Source organism: Lissotriton helveticus, chromosome 1_1, assembly GCF_964261635.1.
Source record: "Lissotriton helveticus chromosome 1_1, aLisHel1.1, whole genome shotgun sequence".
NCBI classification, from domain to species: Eukaryota; Metazoa; Chordata; class Amphibia; order Caudata; family Salamandridae; genus Lissotriton; species Lissotriton helveticus.
In genome coordinates this window covers 463,951,058-463,975,828 of record NC_136057.1, presented here as the reverse complement: position 1 = coordinate 463,975,828, position 24,771 = coordinate 463,951,058, and the positions used below count along the sequence as shown (strand labels likewise).

Here is a 24,771-nt window from a genome sequence, read left to right as displayed (position 1 = left end):
GCGCATCAATAGCAATGCCAGTGGGAGGGCATCTGGCCATTTAAGTCCTGTGGTGGACACTATCTTCGACAGTTTTAGTTTCAGTGTGGCGTTGTGTCGCTCAACTAAGCCAGCAGATTGGGGGTGAAAGACTGTATGAAACCTCTGTTTTGCCCCCAGCCCTTTCAAGATTAGTTGGATAACTTCAGCTATGAAGTGGGGGCCGTTGTCGCTCCATAGAATTCGACAAAGGCCGTAGCGAGGGAAAAATTCTTTCAGTAGTACTTTGGCAGTGGTCATGGCAGTGTTATCACGGGTTGGATAGGCTTCTACCCATTTGCTGAAGGCACACACAATGACTAATGCATACTTCAGGTTTTGGCATCTTTCTAGTTGGATGTAGTCCATCTGGAGGATCTCAAAGGGATGGTCGGGGACCCCAAACCCTCCCCGGGGTACCACAGTTCCTTTCCCAGGGTTGTGTTGCAAACAGATAAGGCATTGCTGGACCAGGCGTCTGGCTGAGTCGGGGATTTTGTCGTTGTGCCAGACCTTGGAGATGAGTTCGATCATGGGGGCAGATCCTATGTGCGCAGGGGAGTGAGCCATAGTCAGTATGGGGATCAGGTATGAATTGGGTAGCAACCATTTGTTAGTGTCCTTTGTCCGCCAGCAGCCTTCCTCGTCTTTCAATCCCACCCGTGCCCATTCAGTCAATTCGTGTGGTGAGCTGGCCATCTGGATGTCCCTAATCGTTTCCCTAGCTTCAGTCCATTTTTCTGCTTGTGACCTGGTCACATACATACGTGTCGTTGTCCTATTCTCAGCTGTGGTTCGGGCAGTGATGTTGGCCAGTGCGTTTCCCTGTCCGACTAAGTCTGTCACCTTCTTGTGTGCCTGACATTTGATTACCGCTAATCATTTGGGAAGGAGAACTGCTTCAATCAGGGCGGAGACTAAATCTCCGTGGAGGATGGGCGTGCCGTGGGACGTCAAGAATCCCCTTTCCCTCCATAAGAGTCCAAAATGGTGAACCACTCCGAAGGCGTACTGGCTGTCCGTGTAAATGTTTGCAGTAGTCCCTGTCGCTATAATACATGCTCGTGTGAGGGCAATCAGTTCTGCCGCCTGTGCGGATCGCTGCGCGATGCGGGCAGTTTCAACTACGGTTTGGGCTGTGGTAACTGCATAGGCAGCTGAGGTGGTGCCGTCGGGGAGTTTTATGCAAGAACCGTCTACCCATAGCTCTCCGTCAGGGTCTGTGAAGGCGGTGTCCCGGAGGTCAACTCTACTCCTAGTCTGTTCGTCTGTGAGGGTCACACAGTCATGTATAGGGGGGACGTTCGGGTCGTTTTCGGGCAGGGGCAACAAGGTGGCTGGGTTCAGTGTGGTGCATCTTTTCAGCGTAATGTGGGGTGCAAGCAGGGTTAGTTCGTACCCGGTCAGTCGTGCGCTGGTCAGGTGTTGCGTCTTAGTCTGGTTTAGGAGGGTGTCAACAGCATGGGGCACCAATACCGTGAGGGAATTCGAGAGTACGATCCCCTCACTTTGTCGGATAGAGACAGCAGCGGCAGCTACGGCTCGAAGGCAGGCAGGCAAGGCTCTCGCTACGGGGTCAAGGGTGGCAGAGAAATAGGCACATGGTCGTTGCTTGGGCCAATGGTTTGAGTCAGGACAGACAAAGCGCACCCCTCCCTTTCGTGAGTGTAGAGAGAGAAGGGCTTTGTGTAATCGGGGGTTCCTAGGACCGGTGCAGAACAAAGGGCGTCTCGAAGTTCTTTGAAGGACGATTGGCATTCGGGGGACCAAGGGAGTGGGGAGGGGACATCTTTGGCTAGCAGGGAAAGTAGTGGTTTTACAATAAGGCTGAAATTTGGCAACCACTGCCGGCAGAAGGAGGTGAGGCCTACCAGGGAGCGGACTTGTTTCTGGGTCTTTGGGACAGGGGTGTCTAGAATGGCCTGAATTCGATCGGGTGTAAGTTTTCTCCCGTCTTTGGACAAGAGGTGGCCTAGGTAGGTGACCTGGGGTTGGCAGAATTGCAACTTCTTCTTGGAGACCTTGTGGCCATTTTCCGCAAGGAAGTGCAAGAGTTGGATGGTGGCTGTGACTGCAAGTGGAGTGGTGTCGGCCGCCAAAAGGATGTCATCGACGTACTGTACCAACAATACTCACTCCGGTAGCTGAACGGCGTCCAGCTGCCTCTTGAGGGCCTGGCTATAGATGCTGGGGCTTTCTGTGTAACCTTGGGGAGCTCTACAAAATCTATATGAGCGGGATTTTAACGTGAAGCCGAAAAGGTAGCGGCTGTCCGGGTGGATGGGGATGGAGAAGAGAGCGTTTTTGAGGTCTATTATAGTGAAGGTGGTGGCTGTGGAAGGAATCAGGGTCAGAATGGTGGCGATATCTGAGACTACAGGGTACTGAGGTACAACTACCTTGTTGACCTCTCGAAGGTCGATGATGAAGCGGTACGCTTTCTCATCTCCTTCGCCCTGCTTCTTCACAATGGGTAGGATAGGGCTGTTGCAAATATTGCTGACTACTTCCTCTACCACTCCTGCCTCTACCAGGGACTGGATTATCATCACCAATGCCTTCTCACCTTCGGGCGATATCCGATATTGTGGGAGTTTTGGGAGTATCGCATCTTGGCGGACAGTTATGCGCACGGGGTCGATCATCATTCGTCCTACATCAGCGTCAGTTTTAGCCCATAGATACAGAGGTAGAGAGTGAAGTAAGGATGTGTCAGTGTCAGAGATGGAGAGCATGTGTCGTGCATGATGATGTCTGAGCAGAGTCGGGTTATCGTACAGAATGACTCAAACCCCGTCCTGTGAACACCTGATAGTAGCTCGGAAATGCTTTAGTAAGTCAAGTCCCATAATGGCATCGGGGGTGTTGGAGGAAAGCAGAAACGTCGTGTCAGTGGGGTTACTGTCCAAGTCGAAGGAAACCGGTGCGGATAAAGGGTTAGTGGAGGGCGTTCCATCAAAGCCTATTGATGTTATGTGTGAGCCAGACAAGGGTGCCCTTGGAATCAGTCGTTTAGATAACGCACTACGTGTCGCGCCAGTGTCTACCAGAAATGGAGACTTCGTACCTAGGACCTTAGCGGTGACGTAAGGACCTTGCTGGTCAACATAGAGCTCGACTGGATCCCTTCCTTGCCCTTGGCAGTCCTATGCAAAGTCGTGAGCGTTGTCGCAGTCAGACTGTTGGCACTGATTCTGTCGGGGGCGGTCAAATGTGTTCGGTCTGCCAGGTCTGTCATTGTTGGTGTCGTGGGTGTGCCCTCGTCCCTGCCCTCTAGTCCTGGGGCCATTTGCCATGTCCCTTGTCTCTTTATTTTTAATCATTTCCAGGAGGACCGGGCATTGAGACTTCCAATGGCCAAATCCTTTGCAAAACGCACACTGGTTCTCATCGAGGTCTGTTCGTGGAGCGCCGGGTGTGGGTGTGCGGTCTCTAGGGGGTGAATTTCTAGGGGCGTTCGGTTGGTAGTTTCCTCTATACCGTTCCCTTCCTGTCGTCACTCCCTGCAATTGAGCAATCATCACTCGTTCTTTCAAGTCCTTTTTCTTTTTCTCAGTCGCCCTCTCGTTCTCGTTCTTTTGGTGTTCGTAATACTGAGCCATCTGAAGGATAGCTGCAGGTTTGGAGGCCCCCCAACTACTCTCGCTCGTCTGTAACTTTTGGGAGACCTCTTGCGATAGCCCCTTTACGTAGTTTTGCACGAATAGGTGTTGTCCGGTTGCAGTGGTCATGTCTTGGCCACTGTAGTCGGAGAACACCGTCTTAAATCGGGAGAAGTATTCTGATACGTCTTCCTGGGGTTTCTGACGGCAAGCCGTGACTACCGACCAGTCTACCTTCTTCTCTGGGATCAATGTCTTTAGCTTCTGAACTATTTTGTCTGGGAGTTCCAGTATGTCTTTTACAGGTTTCTTTCCGGGCTCCCGTTGCCCATCTAGTTCACTGAGTTGATTCCAGGTATGTCCGAACAGATCTGTGTGGTCGGTTTTCCGGATTTGCTTCCACACGTCAGCCGGCAGACATAACCCGAAAAACAAGTCAATGTCCGCTAGAGTCATTATGGTTGAGCCCAAGGCTGTACCTAGTTCGGTATAAAATGCTGTCGGGTTCTTTCTTAAATCGGGTAGGGTTTGCCTAAAAGTTAAAATATCTTGCCGATCCCATGGTTGATAAACCCAGTTGTACACAACCCTCCCCTTTGCATCTGCATGGTTGATATCGTCGTTCGTTCCCTGACCTCGTGGGGGAACCCAGTAGGGGGCGGCTTCTCTGATAGGCATCATAGTGTTGCCTACTTCTGATGGGGACCCAGTCGTCTCGGGAACTGTACTCTTAACTTCTGGTTTCTGTTCCGTGAGGTGGCGGAAAACCTCAAGCGTTTGCATGAAGAGGTCCGCCGCGTCACGCTCGGCCTCGTCACCAATATCGACTTTTCTATATAACGCTGTCAGTTTAGCAGGACCCCGATTCTGATACCTATCCTCATATGCGTTCAGGGTGTGGTAACTAAACCGTAAAATGAAATGCCGTCTGTGGCTACCGGCATGCGAATTGTGCATATCCATTGTGTATTCTTCGCTCTCCTTCCGTTCTACCAGTGCCTTTGCTATCTTGTCAATTCCCTCTCGCTCATCTTTGCTCAATCTATTCAGTCTACCCGGTGGCTGCTTGCTAGTCTTGGGTTCATCTGATGTCGTTACTAATACGGCCGGAGCGGAGGCCGTGAGGGCTGGGGCACTAGCTTCAAGGTTATTCTCATTTGCACTCGGAGCTGGCAAGTGCTGTACTAGGGGTTGGGAGGGCGCATATGGGGGGGGCATATAGATGATCGGAGGACCTAGCAGCAGCTCATCGTTCGCCCGTTGTTTGGAGGTCAGCTCAGGGTAGAGCGTAGAGGTGGTCCTAACAGGACACTGGCCTGTCGACTCAGATTCCTGTTTTTGTCTGGCTTCCTCCCTTTCTTTTATCTCTTCTTCTAGTTTCTTAGCGGCCAGGTGGGCTGCCTTTCGTAACTCTTTTCCTATTCTCGCTTCTTCTCATTTCTTTCGTTGCTCTGCTTCTTTGCGCCACATGCCGAAACTATCAAGCATAGTGGGCGTGGTTTTATTGTTACAAAGGGCTGTTTCCAGCACGCTTATTTTTGTGTCATCGAAGGATCCTATCAGTGGCCACTGACTTTCCTGATCCTTTTTAGTATATTTATTCCATAACTTACTATAAGCTACGGCGACTAGTCCATATTTTAAAAACATATCCTTATTAGGGGTGCCCTCCAGAGGAGCCGGATGATCCACCTCTAATAAGCGGTCCAGGCTGAACCAACTACTGACCAATGGGGAGAAGATAGGCATGACGGGTTACAACAGGGACAAAAGTCTGCACTACCTATCCTTCACTACTTTGTGAAGACTGGACAGAATATTTCTATTCTGCAGTATTCGCAAATAGGGAATACCCAAAGAGAGAACCAATATCGAACAATTAATGTCCGTTCAATCAAACAATCAGTGGCGAGAAAGAAATAGGCACGACGGGTTACAATGGGGGCAAAAGCCTGCGTTACCTATTCTTCACTATCTGCAAAGGAGGACAGAATACTTTTATCCTTCCCCGTTTGTAGACAGAGAATTCTCGAGAAAACAATCCTCGAACAAACAATGTTCGGGCAAACAATCAATCAGCGGGGGAGAAAGATAGGCACGACGGATTACAACGGGGGCAAAGGCCTGCGTTACCTACCCTTCACTACCTGCAAAGGAAGAGAGAATACTTTTATCCCTCTCAGTTTGCAGACAGAGAATCTCCAAGAGAACCAACAATTCGGAGAGTAATACTAGTATTTTCCAATCAAACAATCAAATATTTCCCAGTTTGTCGTGCTACACCTTACCTGGACCGTATGGACAGTTTCTCGTCTTCCGCTTCCAGCGCCCGATCGTCCTCTATTCTCCGTAATTGCTGTGGCACTCCTGATGGTTCCCAGTCAGGACCGTAGATCACTCGAGAGAGGTCTGCTCGGAACCAGTGAAGTTCGGATGATCGGCTGCCAGACGAGGGTCTATCGGGCAGGTGCACTTCCCGATCGTTGCAGTCGTTCACTCCGTCGTCGGGACCTCTCCTACTGGATCCATGTGTCGCTGATGGGCCCCACGTTTGGGACGCCAATTGATGAAAAAGGGTTCAGGCAGATCAGGTCGTTTTACCCCTTTTCTAGGTTTGCCCGGCGTTAGCCGCTTCTCACCCAACTCACGATTACCAAATAAAGAGGCAGGCGCTGGAGACTGGAAGGCAGGAAACAGGAGTTTATTTCCGACGGAACAGAACACGTCAAATCAGACAACAGGGTATCTTCTCGAGGTGCTCTCCCCACATCTCAGAGGCCTGGCCTCTTATACACTGGTTTATTACTTTATTACATGCAACACATTCTTGGTAATGCTTTGAAGTATGGAAAAAGGCGTCTTTGGAATCCCCGGTTCAGGCCCGTTCCCACACATATCTACAGTAGGAGTCTCCACCCCATTCTCAGCATGATGGCTATCGCGCAGCTGGATATTCCGCTGGGAACAGGAATGCGGGCGATCGATCGGATCTAGGGGTGTGAGGGCATCGATTAATCCCCGCTCCTTTGATGTGAGGCGAGGTCCTACAGTAGGGACAATAAACCGCATCTGTTGGGCTAAGTGATGGCCTGGGGTCGGGCCGGACAATCGGGCAAGGAGGAAGAGGTTATCAAAGGACCCGTTTTATGGATGAGATGAAAGAGTGTGGGGGTTTCGGCACGGGATGTGGCTCGGAGGCAGGGTCGCGCTGGAGGTGCGTTATGGCCCAGGCAGGAGAGATCGGGGGCTGTCCGAGCGCGGGGGATGTTTAAGAGGCGAGAGGGCGAGAGGGGGGGGGGGCTGGCTATCGACCGTGGGCAGGGAGATCATGGCATTCAAAATGGCTGCTGCTTACGCGCACGCATGGATCTGAAAAGAGACAAGATGGCGCCGATAATGTTTACGCCACGATCTAGATTTTAACACGGCCTCCCTCTCAGCCTTCTTACGTTGGAGAAACACCTGCTTGACTAGATCAATGTCCGCCTTTACAATTCTTGATGGACATTCGAACAAGTCAGGGCGACCCATATCAGTGAAACATGTTTTTAAATACTTCAGCCAGGGAGTGCCTGACGCGTTCTCAAGTGCCATAAAGTCATTAACAATTAAATGTGTTAGGGGAATTTCTTCACATAACCACATTTTCAACCAGCATACCAGAGGTCGTAGGGACAGGATATCGCTCAAATACCCCACTCCTAGTTCCTCATGAACCACAAAGTTGGAGGTGGAAACTGGGACACATAGAAGCCGTTTATAAAACGAATTCTCTGTGGTCTGAAGTTGTTCCCCAGACAAATAGCCCCAAAGCTCACTCCCGTATGCTGCTGTAACAACAGATTTTGCGTCATATAATTTGATCATAGCAGCCGTAGGCTTTTTTCCAAGCTTTGAAGCAAAGCTAAAAATGGAGGAATTAACCCTAGTCACATCACTTTTTTTCTTAGCCAGTTGCGGGGCCCAGGATAATTTGGAGTCAAAGAGTACTCCTAAGTAGGAGAATGTATTAGAAAATGGTATTACTGCCTTATCTAGTTTAAAGGTGTAATGTCTCTTTGGCTGTTTCCCCACCTGCATGATGAAAGATTTGGAATTATTCACTAACAGATCTCTGTCTTCCATAAATTTTTTAAATGCGTTAAGTAGCAATTGTAGGCCATTTTCAGTTCTTGCTAACAACACCGCATCATCTGCGTATAGCAGAACAGGGATGCTTCTTTTCCCCACTCTTGGACTGTCTGATTTCACCCCCTGTAAAACGCTGTCCAACTCATTTATATAAAAATTAAAAAGGAAAGGGGCTAGTATGCAGCCTTGCCGCACCCCCTTCCCGGTTCTAAAATCATCGGTTACTGACAGGTCTTGACAATACCTTATATTAGCACTTGTGTTGCTATGAAGGTCAACCAGAAAATTTATAATGCCGCTGTCTACTCCCTTATCCTTCATGGACCCCCACAGCTTCCCCCTGTTGACACAGTCGAAAGCTGAGGAGAGGTCCATGAAGGCCAGATGGACTGTGCCCTTTTGGGCAATGGTATATTTACTAAGTATTAAAAAAAGGTTTAGACATTGAGTTATGGTCGAGCGGCCATTACAAAAACCATATTGGGTAATAGACAATATATTATTGTCCCGTGTCCAGTCAGAGAGTCGCCGCAGTACAATTCTCCCCACTAATTTCGCCATGGAGTTAATCAGGGAGATAGGCCTGTAACAGAGGGGGCTGTCCCTATCCTCTTTTTTAAATATGGGTACAATAGTGGAGAGCCCCCATGATGACGGGCAACCAACTCTCGCAGCTGCGTTGATAACCGCCACAATAATCGGGGCCCAGAAGTTAGGATCAGATTTGAAAAGGTCTGGAGGTATCCCATCAGGGCCAGGTGATTTGCCCCGTGTGAGCCCCTCTATTCCCACCAAAACCTCTCCTATACTAACATTCAGACAAGGATCCCCGTTGGTGCATTCAAAGGATGCCACATTGGATTCACAACCCCCATACAGTTGTTTAAAATGTGCAACCCATTCATCTTTTGTTATAACACATTCTAACCCCTCCCCCGAGTCTTTTACCAGGAAGGGTTTCTTGAGCACCGCCCAAAATCTAGCACTATTTTTCAGTGTTTGTGGTTCCAGGATCTCAGCCCAAGCCTCGTTTTTCAGTGACTCCTTCCGCGAGGCAATGACAGATTTATACTCTTTACGAGATCTCTGTACTAGTTCCTTGTTTCTTGGATTTAACGACAAGGCCACTCTGAGGTCACGAGCTGCTTTAGAGCATTCCTTGTTGAACCACCTCGGACCCTCCCTCCCTCTACTCTTTGAGGGTTCTGTCATTGAAATAGCTATTTTGTCTGTTAAGCTCTGAAAGTCAGACAGAACCTGAGTTGGATCAGAATCAGCCTGAGTGCATCTAGCGATTATATCCCTGCAATTATTTAGGATATTCTGATATATGAGGTCTGAAGTGCACATGGACCATTTTAGGCGACGTCTGCCATCAACTGCTGTTACCCTACCCTTAGCTGGGTTACGGTTTTCACTAGCCATCCAGGGCCCCTGTAAGTGTATAGTCAGAGGGTTGTGATCGCTGAATGGGTTGATATCTATAGAGAATGAACGCACAAAGACCTGCATGGGCAAGGTTAGCAGCATGTAATCAATAAACGTCCCCTTCCCATGCCCTTTAAAAGTTGGGGTAAGAAAACGTTTTGTGGGGTCACATAATCCCATTGCTATAGTAAGGTCATGATCATTGAGAAAATTATTAAAACAAGCCCCCTCCACAGTGTGTTCCAGGTGTATACCATTTAATCTGGGACAATGTAGTTCCTGGAGGTTTTTCCCTAGGGGGTCACCACAAGGGTGAATGTTAAAATCGCCCATGATCAACAAGTAATGTCAACAATCCCTCATTGATGTGCCAATATAATCACTTAAAATTTCTAAGTTGTCATGACTTGTAGCATTATTAATAGAGTTATAAAAGTTTATCAAACCAACCTTACAATTGCCCGCAGATAAAACTAAACCTTGTATACCAAGGTTGCTTGAGGGCCTACTAACAATTGTACATTTCAGAGCTTCCGATATAAACATTACCATACCTCCCTTTGGTCTTCCCCGGTTTGCTGATACAGCAGGTACAAAGTATGCCTTATAGCCTTCAATGTACATTGCACAATTCACTGCCCAAGTCTCTTGTAGGCAGATAATCTGAAAGCCCCTAATGTATGTTAGCCAGTTTTCATCTTGCATTTTAATTTCTAAGCCCGCCACATTCCAACATATAACATTATTTTTTGATATTGGTGATAAGATCACCTCTGTCTGTTGCGCTACGGGAGACTGCACGGTACTATGTCTCACCGAAGCCATCAGTCAGTCGCAGGCATCCAACCCTGAAAACATTTCAAAACGATTATGTATAGGAACATTGTACCCTCTCGTGCTCTGGATGTCAGCATTGGGATTTGCTACTGGTGTCTGCCAATCATTAGGAGTAACTGCTGGTATCAGCCCATTACTATTGTTGTTATACATGTATGGTGCTACCGGCCTTGGGGTCTGAGCATGTGAAGTAAGTCTGTACCCACGATGTTTTGGAGGCAGGAGTTTGGTGGAATTCTGGTCAGGCACGTAAAAGTATCCCAAGGGGTGCACACAGACACTATTTGCTTTATAGACCAGTGAGGATGCGCGCAGTAAGACTGTTGCGACATGTTGGGGGTGCTGGAAGTTAACAACCACGCAATCCCCCGTAGTAGCTTTCCTCGAGGGGCCCACCCAATTGACCCTTTCTGTAGATATAATTTGGTCATAATAGTGGGTTGGGTAACCACAGTTCTTGTTTAGCCACGCCACCGTTTTGTTTTTTAAGGAGTCGTGCGATTCTCCATGTGGTTGGGCTGGTACTTCCTCGTAACGTGGAACATTGGTTAACACCACCACGTAAGGCACACAATCAGGGGGGAGATTTACATTCCTAAGTCTAGGTCTCTGTGGTGCTACTGTACGAGTACCTAGGGTTACAGGGGCCTGTTGTAATGGCTGATTTACTAGAACTGACGATGGTGCTGCCCTGGGACCAGCCAAACACTGTGGATTCGGCTGCTGCTGCTGCTGCACACTCTGTCCCCTGGGTGTATTCCCCTTCCCGTCCCCGACAGGAACAACTTTTGGGGCAGTAATGTCTGGGGGAGGGGTTAAATGAACCGCCACCAAACTGCCTAATCTTTCTACCTCAGAAGCAACTTTATCCAATCTCGACATTATTGGGCAGATTAGATCGGAAATTTTGGCCTCTAGCTTTCCTACTATTGTATTAATTAATGCTTCTAAGTTAGAGTCAGACAAGATCATACTTCCCTCGTTGTTATTGCCCTCTTGGTTAGGTTCTTCTTGGCCCTGGTTACTTGCGCTGTTAGTGTTAGTGGCTTTAGATGTATTAGGTGGAGTGATATGGGATTTAGTTTTTGTTGATTTCCCCCCACGCCTCCCCTGATTCTTTCTACACTTCCTCACTGGTCTTTGTGAAGAAGAGACCTCTAATGCCTCTTCCACTACTGAGTCTTCCTCCGAAGTGTTAAGCAGGTCCACAGGCTTCTCAGAGTGTACCTGTGCCTGTATCACTAAGCTGGGTCCCTCTGTATTATTCGTGGCATGTTCTAGAGCGCCTTCTAGACCTTCAGCAGCTTCATTAGGCAAAATATCCATGACAGGTGGCAAACTTTTACTGCCCAATGAAGCCCTACGTTCGTTGTTTATTAGTGTAACGTTTTTTACCAGAAAGTTATCCATGGTGCGTAGACCTGCTGCTGATGGGTCCGTGGTTTTTGTAGGCATGTTAGCAGCTAATGCAAAAACTATGTTACCTCAATGTAATGCACAATTTCCCAGTATGATTAAATGTATAAAAAAGTACCATATAATTAAAACAATTCAAAGTCTCACTTAATTGTTCTGGGTCCTACGTTGGAGCCAAGGTCCGTGGCCCGTCCCGTCCTCTTCCGGCCGCTGAGGGCCCGCCCTTTGCCCGGCACCCGCCCGCGCGCGTCCCGCGACGCGGACGTAGCCTTCGCCCATTGAAGCGCCTCCGGGCACGCTGGCAGGCGGAAGTGGGCGGGAGTGCTTGCCGAGCACTCTGGGAGCTGTAGTCTCCCCGCGGCGTCCACTGGCCTCACTGGACCACTGCGGCGGGAGAGAGCTGCAGCCTGAGCACCCCAGAGGCGGCGAGGCAACGAGCAGGTAAGTTTCCCCCGGTCCGATGGCAGCCGTTCCGCTTTTGGCAATGTCCCCCGCTCCTCAGATGGAGCCTTCGCCCTTTGAAGCGCCTCCGGGCGCGCTGGCAGGTGGAAGTGGGCGGGAGTGCTTGCCGAGCACTCTGGTAGCTGTAGTCTCCCCGCGGCGTCCACTGGCCTCACTGGACCACTGCGGCGGGAGAGAGCTGCAGCGTGAGCACCCCAGAGGCGGCGAGGCAACGAGCAGGTAAGTTTCCCCCGGTCCGATGGCAGCCGTTCCGCTTTTGGCAATGTCCCCCGCTCCTCAGATGGAGCCTTCGCCCTTTGAAGCGCCTCCGGGCGCGCTGGCAGGCGGAAGTGGGCGGGAGTGCTTGCCGAGCACTCTGGGAGCTGTAGTCTCCCCGCGGCGTCCACTGGCCTCACTGGACCACTGCGGCGGGAGAGAGCTGCAGCGTGAGCACCCCAGAGGCGGCGAGGCAACGAGCAGGTAAGTTTCCCCCGGTCCGATGGCAGCCGTACCGCTTTTGGCAATGTCCCCACTGATAATGCTTGTAAATTGTCTAACCACAGCAAACGCTTGTAGTAGCATTCCAAACCACCATTTTCAGACAGAGGGCTTGATTTAGGGTTTGGTGTAGGGAGCAAAGGCAGGGAAAGGGGCGGAGTACTTTACATCAACCCACCTGCAAAATTTAGATATTTGGACCAGCCCCACATATATATCTCTATTTATTTACAGGAACTGCTGTCGTGGCGGTTCCTCCTATTTTTGAAAGTTTTATATAGCGCGAACAGGATCTTTGCAGATATCAGAGCGCTTTACAAGGGCATGGGGGTAAAAAATACAAAGTAATAAAGCGTATATACAGAGTAATATATGAGGTAGTTAGGTACAAGGTGCAAGTTACATAGGTGGGATAAAGGACATGAGGTAGATAACAGGTGAGGTAGTGTCGGTACACAGTGTATAGACAGACAAATGCGTCAATAGTATAAAGTGCAATAATAAGGAGCATATACCTGCTTAAACGTGTTTAGAATATTTAGAGTTTAAAGGAGGGAACAGTTGAGGTAGGTGTGAGCAGGGTGTATAGTCCCACAGGTGCGAGAGTAGTAAGGTACGTTGAGAAGGAGAGGGTAAAGTGTGCAAAGTCAACCAGGTGCGTCAATAATATAACAATATAACAATATACATAATCAACCAAGTGCATCAAACATTATAACAAAATACAAAGAGTGAGCGTATACAGTTAGGTTGAGGTAGGTGTGAGCAGGGTGTATAGTCCCACAGGTGCGAGAGTAGTAAGGAACGTTGAGATGGAGAGGGTAAAGTGTGCAAAGTCAACCAGGTGCGTCAATAATATAACAATATAACAATATACATAATCAGCCATGTGCATTAAACATTATAACAAAATACAAAGAATGAGCGTATACAGTTAAGTAATTAGAAAACACGGGTGGCACAGTAGACCAGGGTCGGGAAGGACTTGCAAGGCAGATTCATGAGTGATACGGAGCAATAGATCATGTGTATTTTGCCATGAGGATCGCTTTAACTTCCCTCTTAAATATTGTTTCGGAGGAGATGAGCCTTGTTTCCGGAGGGAGTGAGTTCCAGATCCTGGGTGCCATTCCTGAAAAGGAGCGTTTATAAGTTTTTTCCTTCCGAAATCTTCGAGGTTTCAGCAAAAGATTGTTTGTGCCTCTAGTAGTTCGGGAGCCGCCCGAGATTGTCAGCTTTTGAGTGAGATAGGCGGGTGAATTCCGGTGCACAGCCTTGTGTGTCATGCAAGCGATTTTCAGTTGTATTCTGGCTTCAAAAGGTAGCCATTTCAGTGATTTAAAGTCCGGGGAGATGTGCGAGTGTTTTTTTGAGCCAGTGACGAGTCTCGCTGCGGCGTTAAGGGACGCTCTTAGGGGTGCCGTTGTAGTTAGGGGGAGCCCGCAGAGGGCGGTGCTACCGTAATCTATGTGCGGGATGACTATAGATTGTACTGCAGTTTGGAAGTCTTTGGCAGGCAGGAAGGGTTTGAGTTTCCTCAGGGTATTGATTTGAAAGTTCGCTCCTTTGGTTGCCTTGCTGATGTGCTGCTGCATGTTGAGATTGGTGTCCAGTGTTATGCCTAAAGATTTTGCGGAGTCAACTACGATGGGCTGTACATTTAGAGCCGTTAAATGCTTAAGCCATGTTTGAGCCGTGGATATTTTAGCGGGAGGTGAGATCAGGAGGAACTCGGTCTTCAGAGCATTGAGTTTGAGGTGGTTCTCAGAAAGCCAGGATTGGGTGTTTCTGATTGTGGTGTTCAGAAGCATGATGTCCTTGGGAGATTGTATTTTGAGATAAAGTTGGGTGTCGTCGGCATACATGTGAAAGTGCACATTAGATGCCTGTAGCAATGTAGTGAGAGGTTCCATAACTAGGTTGAACAGTGTTGGGGAGAGGGAGGATCCTTGAGGGACGCCTAGCGATACAGGTACCGAAGAGGACAGCAGGTTGTTGCTTTTGAATCTTTGTGTTCGGTTGTGTAGGAATGAGGTGAACCACTTTAGAACAGTCCCAGATATGCCCATTCTTGTGTTTAACAGTTCGAGTAGGTTCTCATGTTTAACTGTATCGAATGCTGCGGAGAGATCCAGAAGGATGAGGAGGCAGGTGTCGTTTTGGTCTAGGATTTGGAGGGCATCGTCCACTATGTGGGTCATGGCAGTTTCGGTGCTGTGCCCTGCTCGGAAGCCTGACTGATGAGCGTTTAGGAGATCAAACTTATCTATGTGTTTAGTCAGTTGTTGCTGTACACATTTTTCCAGCAGTTTAGCGAGAGTGGGAATGTTTGTAATAGGGCGGTAATTGTTTAGATCAGTGGGGTCTGCTGTTGGTTTTTTCAGTAGCGGAGTGACTTGCCCTACTTTGAGGGCGTTGGGGATGGATCCTTGTTGAAGAGAGCTATTGATAATCTTTGACCAGAGTGGGAGAAGCCAAGGAGAAAAGTCCTTTACAGCGTTAGCAGGAAGGGGGTCGGAGAGGTGATTGGAAGGTTTCAAGGTGTTGAGCAGTCTGCCAATTTCCTCTTCGGAGTAGGTGTCAAAGGCTGACCAAGTAGCATTGTTCTTTGGTTGAGGCACTGCTGTGTGTCGGGGGTTGGAGTACAGGATAGCGTCCTTGAGGAGATCGCTTCTTATTCTCTCAGTTTTTTGGATAAAGAAGGCAGAGAAGTCTTCGCAGGACGGGGTATCGCCCATAGGGCTGGGTGTCTGGGGTTGCTCTTTGCATTGTGTTCTGACTAACTCAAACAGTTTTTTTGGACGGTTTTTAGCTTGGGCGAGTTGGAGGCTGAAGAAGTTTCTTTTTGAGCGCTTTATTTTCCTGAAGTAGGCGTTTCTCTGTATCTTTAGACTTTTTAGGTGCACTGCAGAAGGGGCTGATCTCCAGGTGCGCTCTGCCATTCGCATGGCTCGTCTATCCTCATTGAGGCTACCGTCATACCATGGGTTGGAAGTCTTCTTGGACGAGACTCTTTTCAGTTGCATGGGCGCCGCCTCATTGATTATTGTGGACATAGTATTGAGATAGTAGTCAGTCAGAAGATGAATGTCTGATACGCCGGGAGGGGGAAGTAGGCGAATGCAGCTGTTCGGCGGTAGGGAGTTTGGATTGAGTTTCTTCAAGTCTCTTTTCCACACTTTGTGCTTAGGGGGTTGAACTGAGTTAAGTCTGATTTTTTTCCTTGATGAGGAAGGAGACAATGTAGTGATCTGACCAGTCACACGGTTGGATTGATTCCAGTTGAATAGCGCCCTCTTTGGAGATGATAAGGTCAAGGGTTGAACCTCTCTTATGGGTCGGGTTATTGCATATTTGGTTGAGATCAGATGCGTTGAGAAAGCTTTTGAGGCTGTTTACCACTGCGTCATTGCTGTCATTCCAGTGGAGATTGTAGTCGCCAAGGAAAATTTGGGTGTGCTGCCGTCCTGAGTTGGCTGTAATTGTGTCCATGAGTTGTTGGACGAAGGAGAGATTGTCCCCAGGTGGGTGGTATATAATGTGTAGTGAGCATACCGGTTTGCTTTCGCTGATGATATCGAGGCAAAGGTATTCACAGGAAGTAAGAGAGGGGACGGCCACTTTGGAGACTGAGAGGTTGCTTCTGTAGATGCAGGCAATTCCACCGCCTGTCTTTATGGCCCTGTCAAGTCTAATGATACAGTAGTTGGGCGGGACTAGGATATCCAGTATAGGTGTGGAGGAATCAGACAGCCACGTTTCAGTCAGAATGGCTAGGTCCAGTTCCCGGGACGTGATGAGGTCGGCGACCTCCGTGGAATGTCTTTGGGCCGATCTGCAGTTGAGAAGTATGCATTTAAGGCTAGGGGTGCATAGGGTGGAGGACGATTCCGTAATGAGGGGTACATTAGTGAGGTTGTTGGGGACAGCGCCTCTGTTATCCTTTTGTTGCCTAAGGGGGTTGGATATAATCGTTGGGATGGACATGTTGTAGGTAGCTAGTGGCTTTTGGGGAGCCGGGTCGTAAGAGTGGAGAAGGGTGTGTACGTCATGGTCAGAGATCGGGTTGGAGGTGCGTCTGGGGCGATTGGTGGTATTGCAAGAGGGGGTAGAGGTCCAATGTGGGGGGAGATGTGTGTTAAGGCGAGTAGGGGGAGAGGAGGAAGTGTTGTTTGGAGGAGAAGGGGGAGTACTGCGCTTGGTAGTGACGAGATTGCAATTGTTACTGCGATTGTTGGTATTGCGAGGGGGGATAGAGGTCCGGTGTGTGGAGTGTTGTGTGGTAGGGCGGGTAGGAGGTGAAGGGGAAGTGGTGTTAGGTGTGGTAGGGGTGTTGATGTGGGGGTGTCTGGGGTGTGTGATGAGCAACTCTTTAATGGAGTGTACTTCTTCTTTCAATTGGAGGAGGGTAGACATAATAGTGTCCAAGGTGATGATGGGTGCGTTGACCGGGGGTAGTCCGGGTGGAGAGTCGGAACTGATGAGGGTGTTGGGGGCGTTAGCGAGAGGGCAGGTGTTTGGAAGCGCATCCGTGCTAGGGGGGGAGCGGAAAAAGGGGGAGATGTGTAGGCTGGCTGTTGTGGGGGACGATGTGGGGTATTGAGGAGTGAGCGAGGGGGGTGGGAGGTTGATGGAGGGGTGCAGGCTAGGTGTGGTGGGAGTGCTAAGTGTGGGGGGGGGCAGAAGTCGGAGAGAGAGACATGTTGTGTGTGGTGCCATTGGGGGAGAAGGGGTGCTCCGAGAAAAAATGTGCTGGGGAAGGTATGGGAGTGCACAGTGTGGAGGAGGAGACAAGAGGAAGAGCGGGGGTACGAAGGTTAGTAGGAAAGCTGGGAGAGCGAGTGGTGTGCGTAGGGACTAGGTCTATGTCTGTGAATGAGGGGCGGGGAGGGGTAGCTGCGAGGGGCAGGTGATTGACTGTGGAGCAGGGTGTGAAGGTGAGGTGTGTGTCTTCTTGCTGCTGAACTGTGTTAGGGGAGTTAAGGGTGGGGGCTGTGACGTTAGGGGAGGTGGGACAGGGGGTGATCTGCGTGTAAGTCCGAGTGTTGGAAAGGTGCTCTTTGAGAGAGGGGAACATGTTGTCCAGTAGCTCCAGGTTCCTGTCTATCGCTTGAATTAAAACAATCCCGTTGTTGTAAATAGTGATGGTGGTTCTGCCTGGGAGGAGTTGGGACGATGTGATGGAGAGTGTTAGGCCATGTGCGGATTTCCTGGTGGTGGAGACTGTGAATAGGGAAAGGAACACTTTTTTCCATTGCGCTCTGCGTGTGGTGTGGAAAATGATGTCGGTGTTCAAGGGTCCATTGACCGATGAGAAGTAGGTGTCGGCAAAGGGTGTTTCTGGGTGGGACCTAAGGAAGTCGTGTTTAAATCGTTTAGTAGATTTTTTGGTGAGAGAGGAAGGGTAGTTTATTTTATATGTGTGTTTGCCAAAGAGTTCCATGTTGGTATGGTAGCAGTGTAGCGCGGGGTGGGTGAGCAGTCGTGTAATGCCGGAGCAAGGTGCATATGCAAGCCCAACAGGTTATCTGGGTCAGAAATCAGAACATTAGTGATCTTGGAGAGCAATCAAAATACATGAGATAGCAATCGGTGCGACCCAGGGGAAAGTAAAACTGGGTGCAGGTATAGAGGTAGAAGTCGGTGCAGTACAGGTTATAATACCACTACATAAAAACAGATAGTTGTAGTCTATGAGCACCTACAAATATATGCGGTAGCAATTGATGTATTACAAGTAAAACGATTACATAACAACAGGTTATAGGACCAATACGTAAAACCAAAAATAAATGTATACTGTGAGCACCCAAGAGTATCTGTTGTAGTAGTCGGTGCATTACAGGTCAGAAAGCAAATGCATAAAAACAAGATAGATGTAAAAATGCTGCAATAGAAGGCAGTCACTATCACGAGCGAGTCGAAGCAGGCTAAGAGGGGTGTGCGATAGTAGAACTTAGTCTATGTGTCCGGTTCTCAGGACATGCTCCAATAATGAGATTGACTAGTCCAAGATGGCTGCCACTGAAAGAGATCAGTCTAAAGTGGTCGCCAAGAAGGGGGAGTCGGAGGCAGTAGTCCTCTGTTTGTTTTTCTTGCTTTGAGGGCAGGGCAGGGCCTTCTGGGAGGGAGTCTTATCTCTATGTTGGTGATAAAGCCCCGTGGATATCAAAGATACCGGAGGGGATTTATAGCTACAGTTTTATGGCCCCAGCCATTTTGCACAAAGGAGGTAGTTTGAAAATGTGAACAGTCGGGGGGGGGGGGCTGAAATAAATACCTTATGCCTCCATGAGCGTGTTGAGCTTGCCAGCAGAGTTTTGCAATTGCAGTGATGTAATCCAAGTGCCTAAATGCAGTTATATGTGAGCTGTGCGTTTGCCTCAGGGCTCCAAAGCTTCCAGGCGACGTGAGGTCAAATGATTACCACAAGGATTCCAAACCTGTATTTCCCTGAGCGGTGGGGAAACTCATCAGCAAGAATCCACGCCCGGTGCCGGTGGGGGGCAGGCTCCTGTCGGCCCCTTAGCACTCTTTTGACCCAGGGCTCCTTTCAGCTGCTCCTCCGGTCAGTGGCGCCACACCTCGGTCGCGTCCATCTTCCGGTGCTGCCGGGGGCAGGCTCCACTCAACCGACGTCCCTCCTGGTCCTTCATCCAGCCTCCGATGCTGTGGAGCGGGCGGAAGGGGGGGGGGGTCCGCTGTCGTGGCTTCGTCCCGGCCGATCCGGCAGAACACCCAGCGACCAGCGCCTTGATGCGGGCGGGGAGGGGGGGCCTCTCTCAACCCTCCGATGCTGTGGAGCAGGCGGGGGGGGGGGGGGTCCGTCCGTGGTCGTAGCCTCGTCCCGGCCAGGCAGAGCACTCAGCGACCAGCGCCTTGAAGCGGGCGGGAAAGGGGCCTCTCTCGGCCCTCCGGTGCTGTGTAGCAGGCGGGAGGGGTCCGACTTCGTGGCCTCGTCACGGCCAGGCAAAGCACCCAACGACCAGCGCCTTGAAGCGGGCGGGAGGGGGGGCCTCTCTCAACCCTCCGGTGCTGTGGAGCGGGCGGGAGGAGGGGGGGGGTCCGTCGTCGTGGCCTCGTCCCGGCCAGGCAACACAACCAGCGACCTGCAGGCAGGCTCCTGGAAAGCCTCGGCCGCTCAGCACAGTGTCAGCTCGTACGTGCTCCGGTGCAGTGGAGCGGTCGGGCTCCCGGCATCGCAACCTGCGTCCTCTGCCATGAAGCGGGGAGGGGGGGCCTCTCTCAGCCCTCCGACGCCGCAGGGACTCTTCTGTTATGGCGCGATGGGGGTGCCTGAAGGCGAGTGTCCAGTAGCCGATCGCAGGCTATGCAGGTTCCAGGATCAGCTCAGCAGGTTCCCGGGGCTTCAGCTGAACAGTCCAGCAGCGCGATGGGGGAGCCTGAAGGCGAGTGTCCAGTAGCCGATCGCGGGGCTATGCAGGTTCCAGGATCGGGTAAGCGGGCAATCCAGTTACTTTTGTAGCTTTTCCAGTTACTTTCAATCCAGTTACTTTTGTAGCTTTTCCAGTTACTTTCAGTGTTTCCGTGATGGGTGCTAGCAGGGATAAAGCCCTAACTGGGATCCCAAGCACTGGGAGCTGTTAACAGGAGCTCCTTAACATCCATCTTAACATCCATCCTAGTTTAGGAAAAGTTTAACGGACAGCTGTCAGACTTTTCCAGAATTTCTTATTTTTCAAAAACAAATCCCTAAAGTGGGAGTCTGTTGTTGAAAATTAAAAACGAATGACCCCGATCCATGGGATTTATTTTCCATGGTGTGGGGGTCATTTTTCGTAATTTCTTTCTTCTTTTTTTACTGTCCCTCACTGCCATGATGTTGGTGGGTGTAACAGACAGTTTAAAAAAAAAAAAGCCATTGAACCTTCCACTTATTCATTGTATATATGGCAGACAGTCATACAGAACTTTCTCACCGATAGAGTACATTTTACTCCATCAGCATAAAAGTGCGGTCTGCCTGACTCAAAATCAGGAGGGCGGACCTTTTGATTGGCGGACAGGACACTCTGTTGCCATTGCAACGGAGTACCCTGTAAGAGAACTCTGTCTACCAAGCTCTAAATCAACCCCAGAGGCCCACCTAATGCAGATCAGTACTGACTGCTACTCATGGGAACAGTTCCACTACCATTTAATTTAAAATACTTGGTCACCCATATTGCTGGTGAACCAACAAGGTAATTTCTTTGAAAATATTTGTTCTCAAAATTAGTTTTCTTCTGAGTGCGCAAAGCAGCAGTGGCATGAAGCTACCCTAATAAAACTGTGTGAAAAATGTCTTATCTGTTTCGTTTTACATTGAAAGTCTTCTTGTCACCCTTCTGTTTCTGTGCATGGGAGTGAAGGCAGCAACCATACAATAATTTTAGAGCCCAATACCTCCTGCTTCTCAGCTACAAGCTGTAGATGTAAGTACTGCAGATTAGTTATGATGCTGCCTGACCACAAGAGAAGGTTTGTCTTCACAATACTTTCCAAGCTGGATGGAACAGACCTTCCTGGTGGTATTCCGTTCTTGCTCTCGTCAACTAAATGACAGTTTTGCTGAAAACCGTCAATACTACTCTGGCTTAGTTAAGCTGTTTACTAGTGTAGTCTGATGTCACTGTTAATACCATTTCCTTAATTTCAGTAGGTCACATCCCCCAAGCCTAATGTTTTAGTTCCAACCAAAAATACCAACTATAGAAACATTTTACTTCTTTAAAACTGTAAATAACTAATTCTAAATTTACTTTTTATTATATGAATGTTATTTAAAGGGCTATACTGTGCAGAAAATAACATAATAATCAGGGTATAGAGAATTATGTTTTATCACAAAGCCCTCTCTGGAGAAGTGCATGTACAACTCTTTAAAAATAATCAAAGCCTCCATCACTAAATGTACCTCCCCATAAACCTTAAAAACTGTCCAGATCCTCAACTTTCTGAAGAAGCCCACCCTGGACCAACCATGGTGATATTGCCAGCTATAGTCTTGTCATGCACCTATCTTTCATTGGCAAAATCCTTGATAAAACAGTCTAATTTCATCTGGAACCACAAATCTTGCCAGCTATAGTCTCGTCATGCACCTATCTTTCATTGGCAAAATCCTTGTTAAAACAGTCTACATTCATCTGGAACCACAAATCCATGACAGCCAATCAGATTTCAGATCTCGGTGCAGCACTGAGACAGCCACCATAATTCTCCCTTCAGCACTGTCGTCTATCCAACCCTCATTATGACTGGGACTCTAAAATGGTGCCCCATACTGTTCTCCTCTTTCTTTTCCAACTGTCTGTCCGGTTAGATACTACAAGGTCCCAGAAGCTTCCTTCTCCTACGGAATGCCCAAGCACTCCATCTCATTCCCCCCCCACCCCCCCAAACAAAGTTTCACTCTCGAAACTGACTTCTTCAAGTAATGAATTGCAGTGACAAACAAAACAGCATGATATCAGTTTTCCCTACTGAACAAAAGTAAAGCTTTTCCCCCTTAAACCAACGTCAGAACTGTCATTTAAGTGCTCCTACTCTCACCTTTAGATGGAGGCAACGCCATCTCTCCATACTCCCGAACACCACTCTTGCCACCATGAAATGGGTCCTACACTGTTTAGCAAATTCCATCAAAGGATTGTAGAAATTCTAACACCTCTCCCCAACACTTATGAAACGTTATTGACTCAGCCGTACATATTCACGTGAATTAACTACCAGGGCACCAGAGCGGACACCCAAGCATATCTTGTTGAGATGGTTTCCAAATGTGATGTACTACTCTTCATCCAGAGCGTGGACATTGCCAGACTGGAGATTAACTTTTAAAAAGCAGAACACCGACATTCTCCGTTTATGCTCCCAGGTACTTGAACAACATACCAATCCCCTTTAAACCTGCCCCAACTTTTCACCACTTCAGGATAAAAGTCGAGAATCCACCCCTGCCAAGAATATTGCTTCTCAGCACCTAATCTTAATTACCATCTCCACACTTCTGAGTATTAGAAGCAACCCTTCTTCACCTTGTCAATTCTCCTTAATCACTCGCCGTTGCTCCAGACTACGTTTACGTTATCTAAATACATATACAAACATACGTGCATTCATGCATACATATATATATATATATGCAGTGATGATAACGCTTTGAGAACATTATCACCTATATTCACCTATGTTTCAAGGGCACTACACTGTATATGCATTTACTGTCTTGGCAGCTAATGTTGTAGAAACATTTCCACTGTGCAGATACCATGTGTGTAAAGGAAATGAGGCATAGTTTTTAGGTCAAGCCAGAACAGCGCATGCACTGCTCTGTGAGGCGTGCTGTATTTGAGTATAGATGTGAAGCCCTGCCCACTCTCCACCCATATTTGCGATTGGCTTGTCATTGTCCATTGTAATCGCTGGCTTCTGATTCGTTAATAGGCTTATTAGTCCCTCCTTCATACTGCCTTGTCTTCATTTGTAACCTCCCATGAGGACTAGCCCTTTTACTTCTGTTGTTATACAGTATGTCTTATTTAGACTGTAAGCACTATTTCCTTTAATGAGTTTCTCCTACTGCAAGCACAACATGCTTTCCTGCAACATTTAGTGCACCATGCGTGCTTTCACTTTCCAAGCAGCCCACAATGCAGCCGCTTCTCTGAAGGGAAATAGATCTTGCATTTACAAAAGTTTGAGCTATTGGCATTGTAAATGATAATGCCTTATATTTATGTGTTAATTATTAAAACAGATAAATAAAAGACATTGTAATTTACAATGCCATTAGCTTAAACTCTTGCAAATGCGAGATCTATTGCATTGCAAATGCTTGTTGTTTGTATTGGCACCCTTTCTGTAGAATGTTTCCTCTGTCCTTGGACCTCTCGACTAGTTACCATTTATCCTAAAAAACATAAAAAATGTTTGACTTTTTTTTCTCGCTATAATTCTTCCATACTCCATGGGCTCGATTTGGCAAACATTTTGAAAACAAAGTCAACTTCAAGTGTGTAAAACCATCATTTGCAATAGTAAATCCCATTCATGATTCATAGACGCCGTAATGATAGGCTTTTGCCATTGCACAGAGATCATTGTGAAACCGAGTCAGCAAATTTACTACCAGCAGTGTGTTTTTTAGGTGCAGTCCTAAGTCAGCCTGCCAGATAAACACACAGGTTTATGTGTATTGATCACAATTTTCAATTAAGTCTTTCAACATGAATGTGCTCTCAAATCTAGTCTTGCCAATGCGGAAGGTAAATGCATTTTCAGAATGAGAATGTGGAGAAAAAGAAAATAGATGAGGGTATAATGCAAGGAGGGTCACTGAGTAAAGGAGGAAAACATTTTCTCTGTGGAGAAAAAAAGAAAAAATAACTGCTGGTGCAAATGCTTATTTGCTGCTTTTCTGAATGCACAATATGCCCTATATGTGATAATAGTGCTTATGAATATTCTAGACCATCTTTTACAGTTGTACACTTCCTTTGACTGACTATTCCTAAAAATTCTGACGTTTACTCCAAATATAGATGTAGGTATTGTGATAATAGTTTCTTATGTAGGGGACATTTGTAATTGGAGCCCTCCGTTTTTATTGTAGTAATACTTTAACACCAAGAAACCCTTGGTTATATGTGCATGCTCAATGTAAAGCAGTATGCAACCATACTCCTAACATTTCCCCAGTTATTACTTGTCATCTGCTATACAAAAGAGTCCATGAACCATCTTGGTCCATGGATCTTGAGTCTGATTTCAATATCGAAGCACTGATCTGTGGCCTGGTGTGAATGTCCTTGGCCCATATAATGAAAGGCTTTCTACATTTGCGTTTCATTAGTTGGGACTGATAAGTCACACTTTAAAACAAAATAAAGAGTGCAATCAGAATCGAATTGTTTAATGGCTGCTCTTAATGTTTACTGCTGTTTTGTAATGGTGAATAATTCAAGAAAGAAATTCTCTCTCCTCTGTACTTGTGCTGAGCAGAATGAAAAGCTTGCAAGAGCAAGCACAGGGGATTAACTTGAAAGGATGAGGGGGAATAAGAGGGTTTGACCAATTTCTTTGAATTATTACAGAGCCTTGACCCTCTCCCGATGGGTGGGCCTGATTTTGGCTCTGATGATGATTCTGGACTGATTGAGGTGGAGCCTGAACAGAAACAAGAGGTTCTGGAAAACAAAGATGTGAGTACATTTGACTTTCTCCTAGCTATTTTTGATCTCTGGAATAAATTCAATATTTTATTTCTCATTTGGGGATTCGCGATGTGCATAACATGATAGTTCAGATTTGCAAGTACAATTGATACTGAGAGCCTTGTGAAAGTAATACACAATACCGTTGGCATTGGCCCCTTAATAGTGGATAGAACATATAC

The 24,771-nt window shown here is 47.9% G+C and overlaps 1 protein-coding gene across 1 annotated transcript in view; it reads left to right on the top strand.

Moving 5' to 3' along the window:
* Nucleotides 1-24,771, top strand: part of SAMM50 (SAMM50 sorting and assembly machinery component) — a 209,943-nt gene that overhangs the window by 5,153 nt on the left and 180,019 nt on the right. The window contains exon 2 of the mRNA XM_078673862.1: nucleotides 24,470-24,577. Coding sequence (XP_078529988.1) covers nucleotides 24,470-24,577 — 108 coding nt within the window. The remainder of the gene's footprint in view (nucleotides 1-24,469; nucleotides 24,578-24,771) is intronic.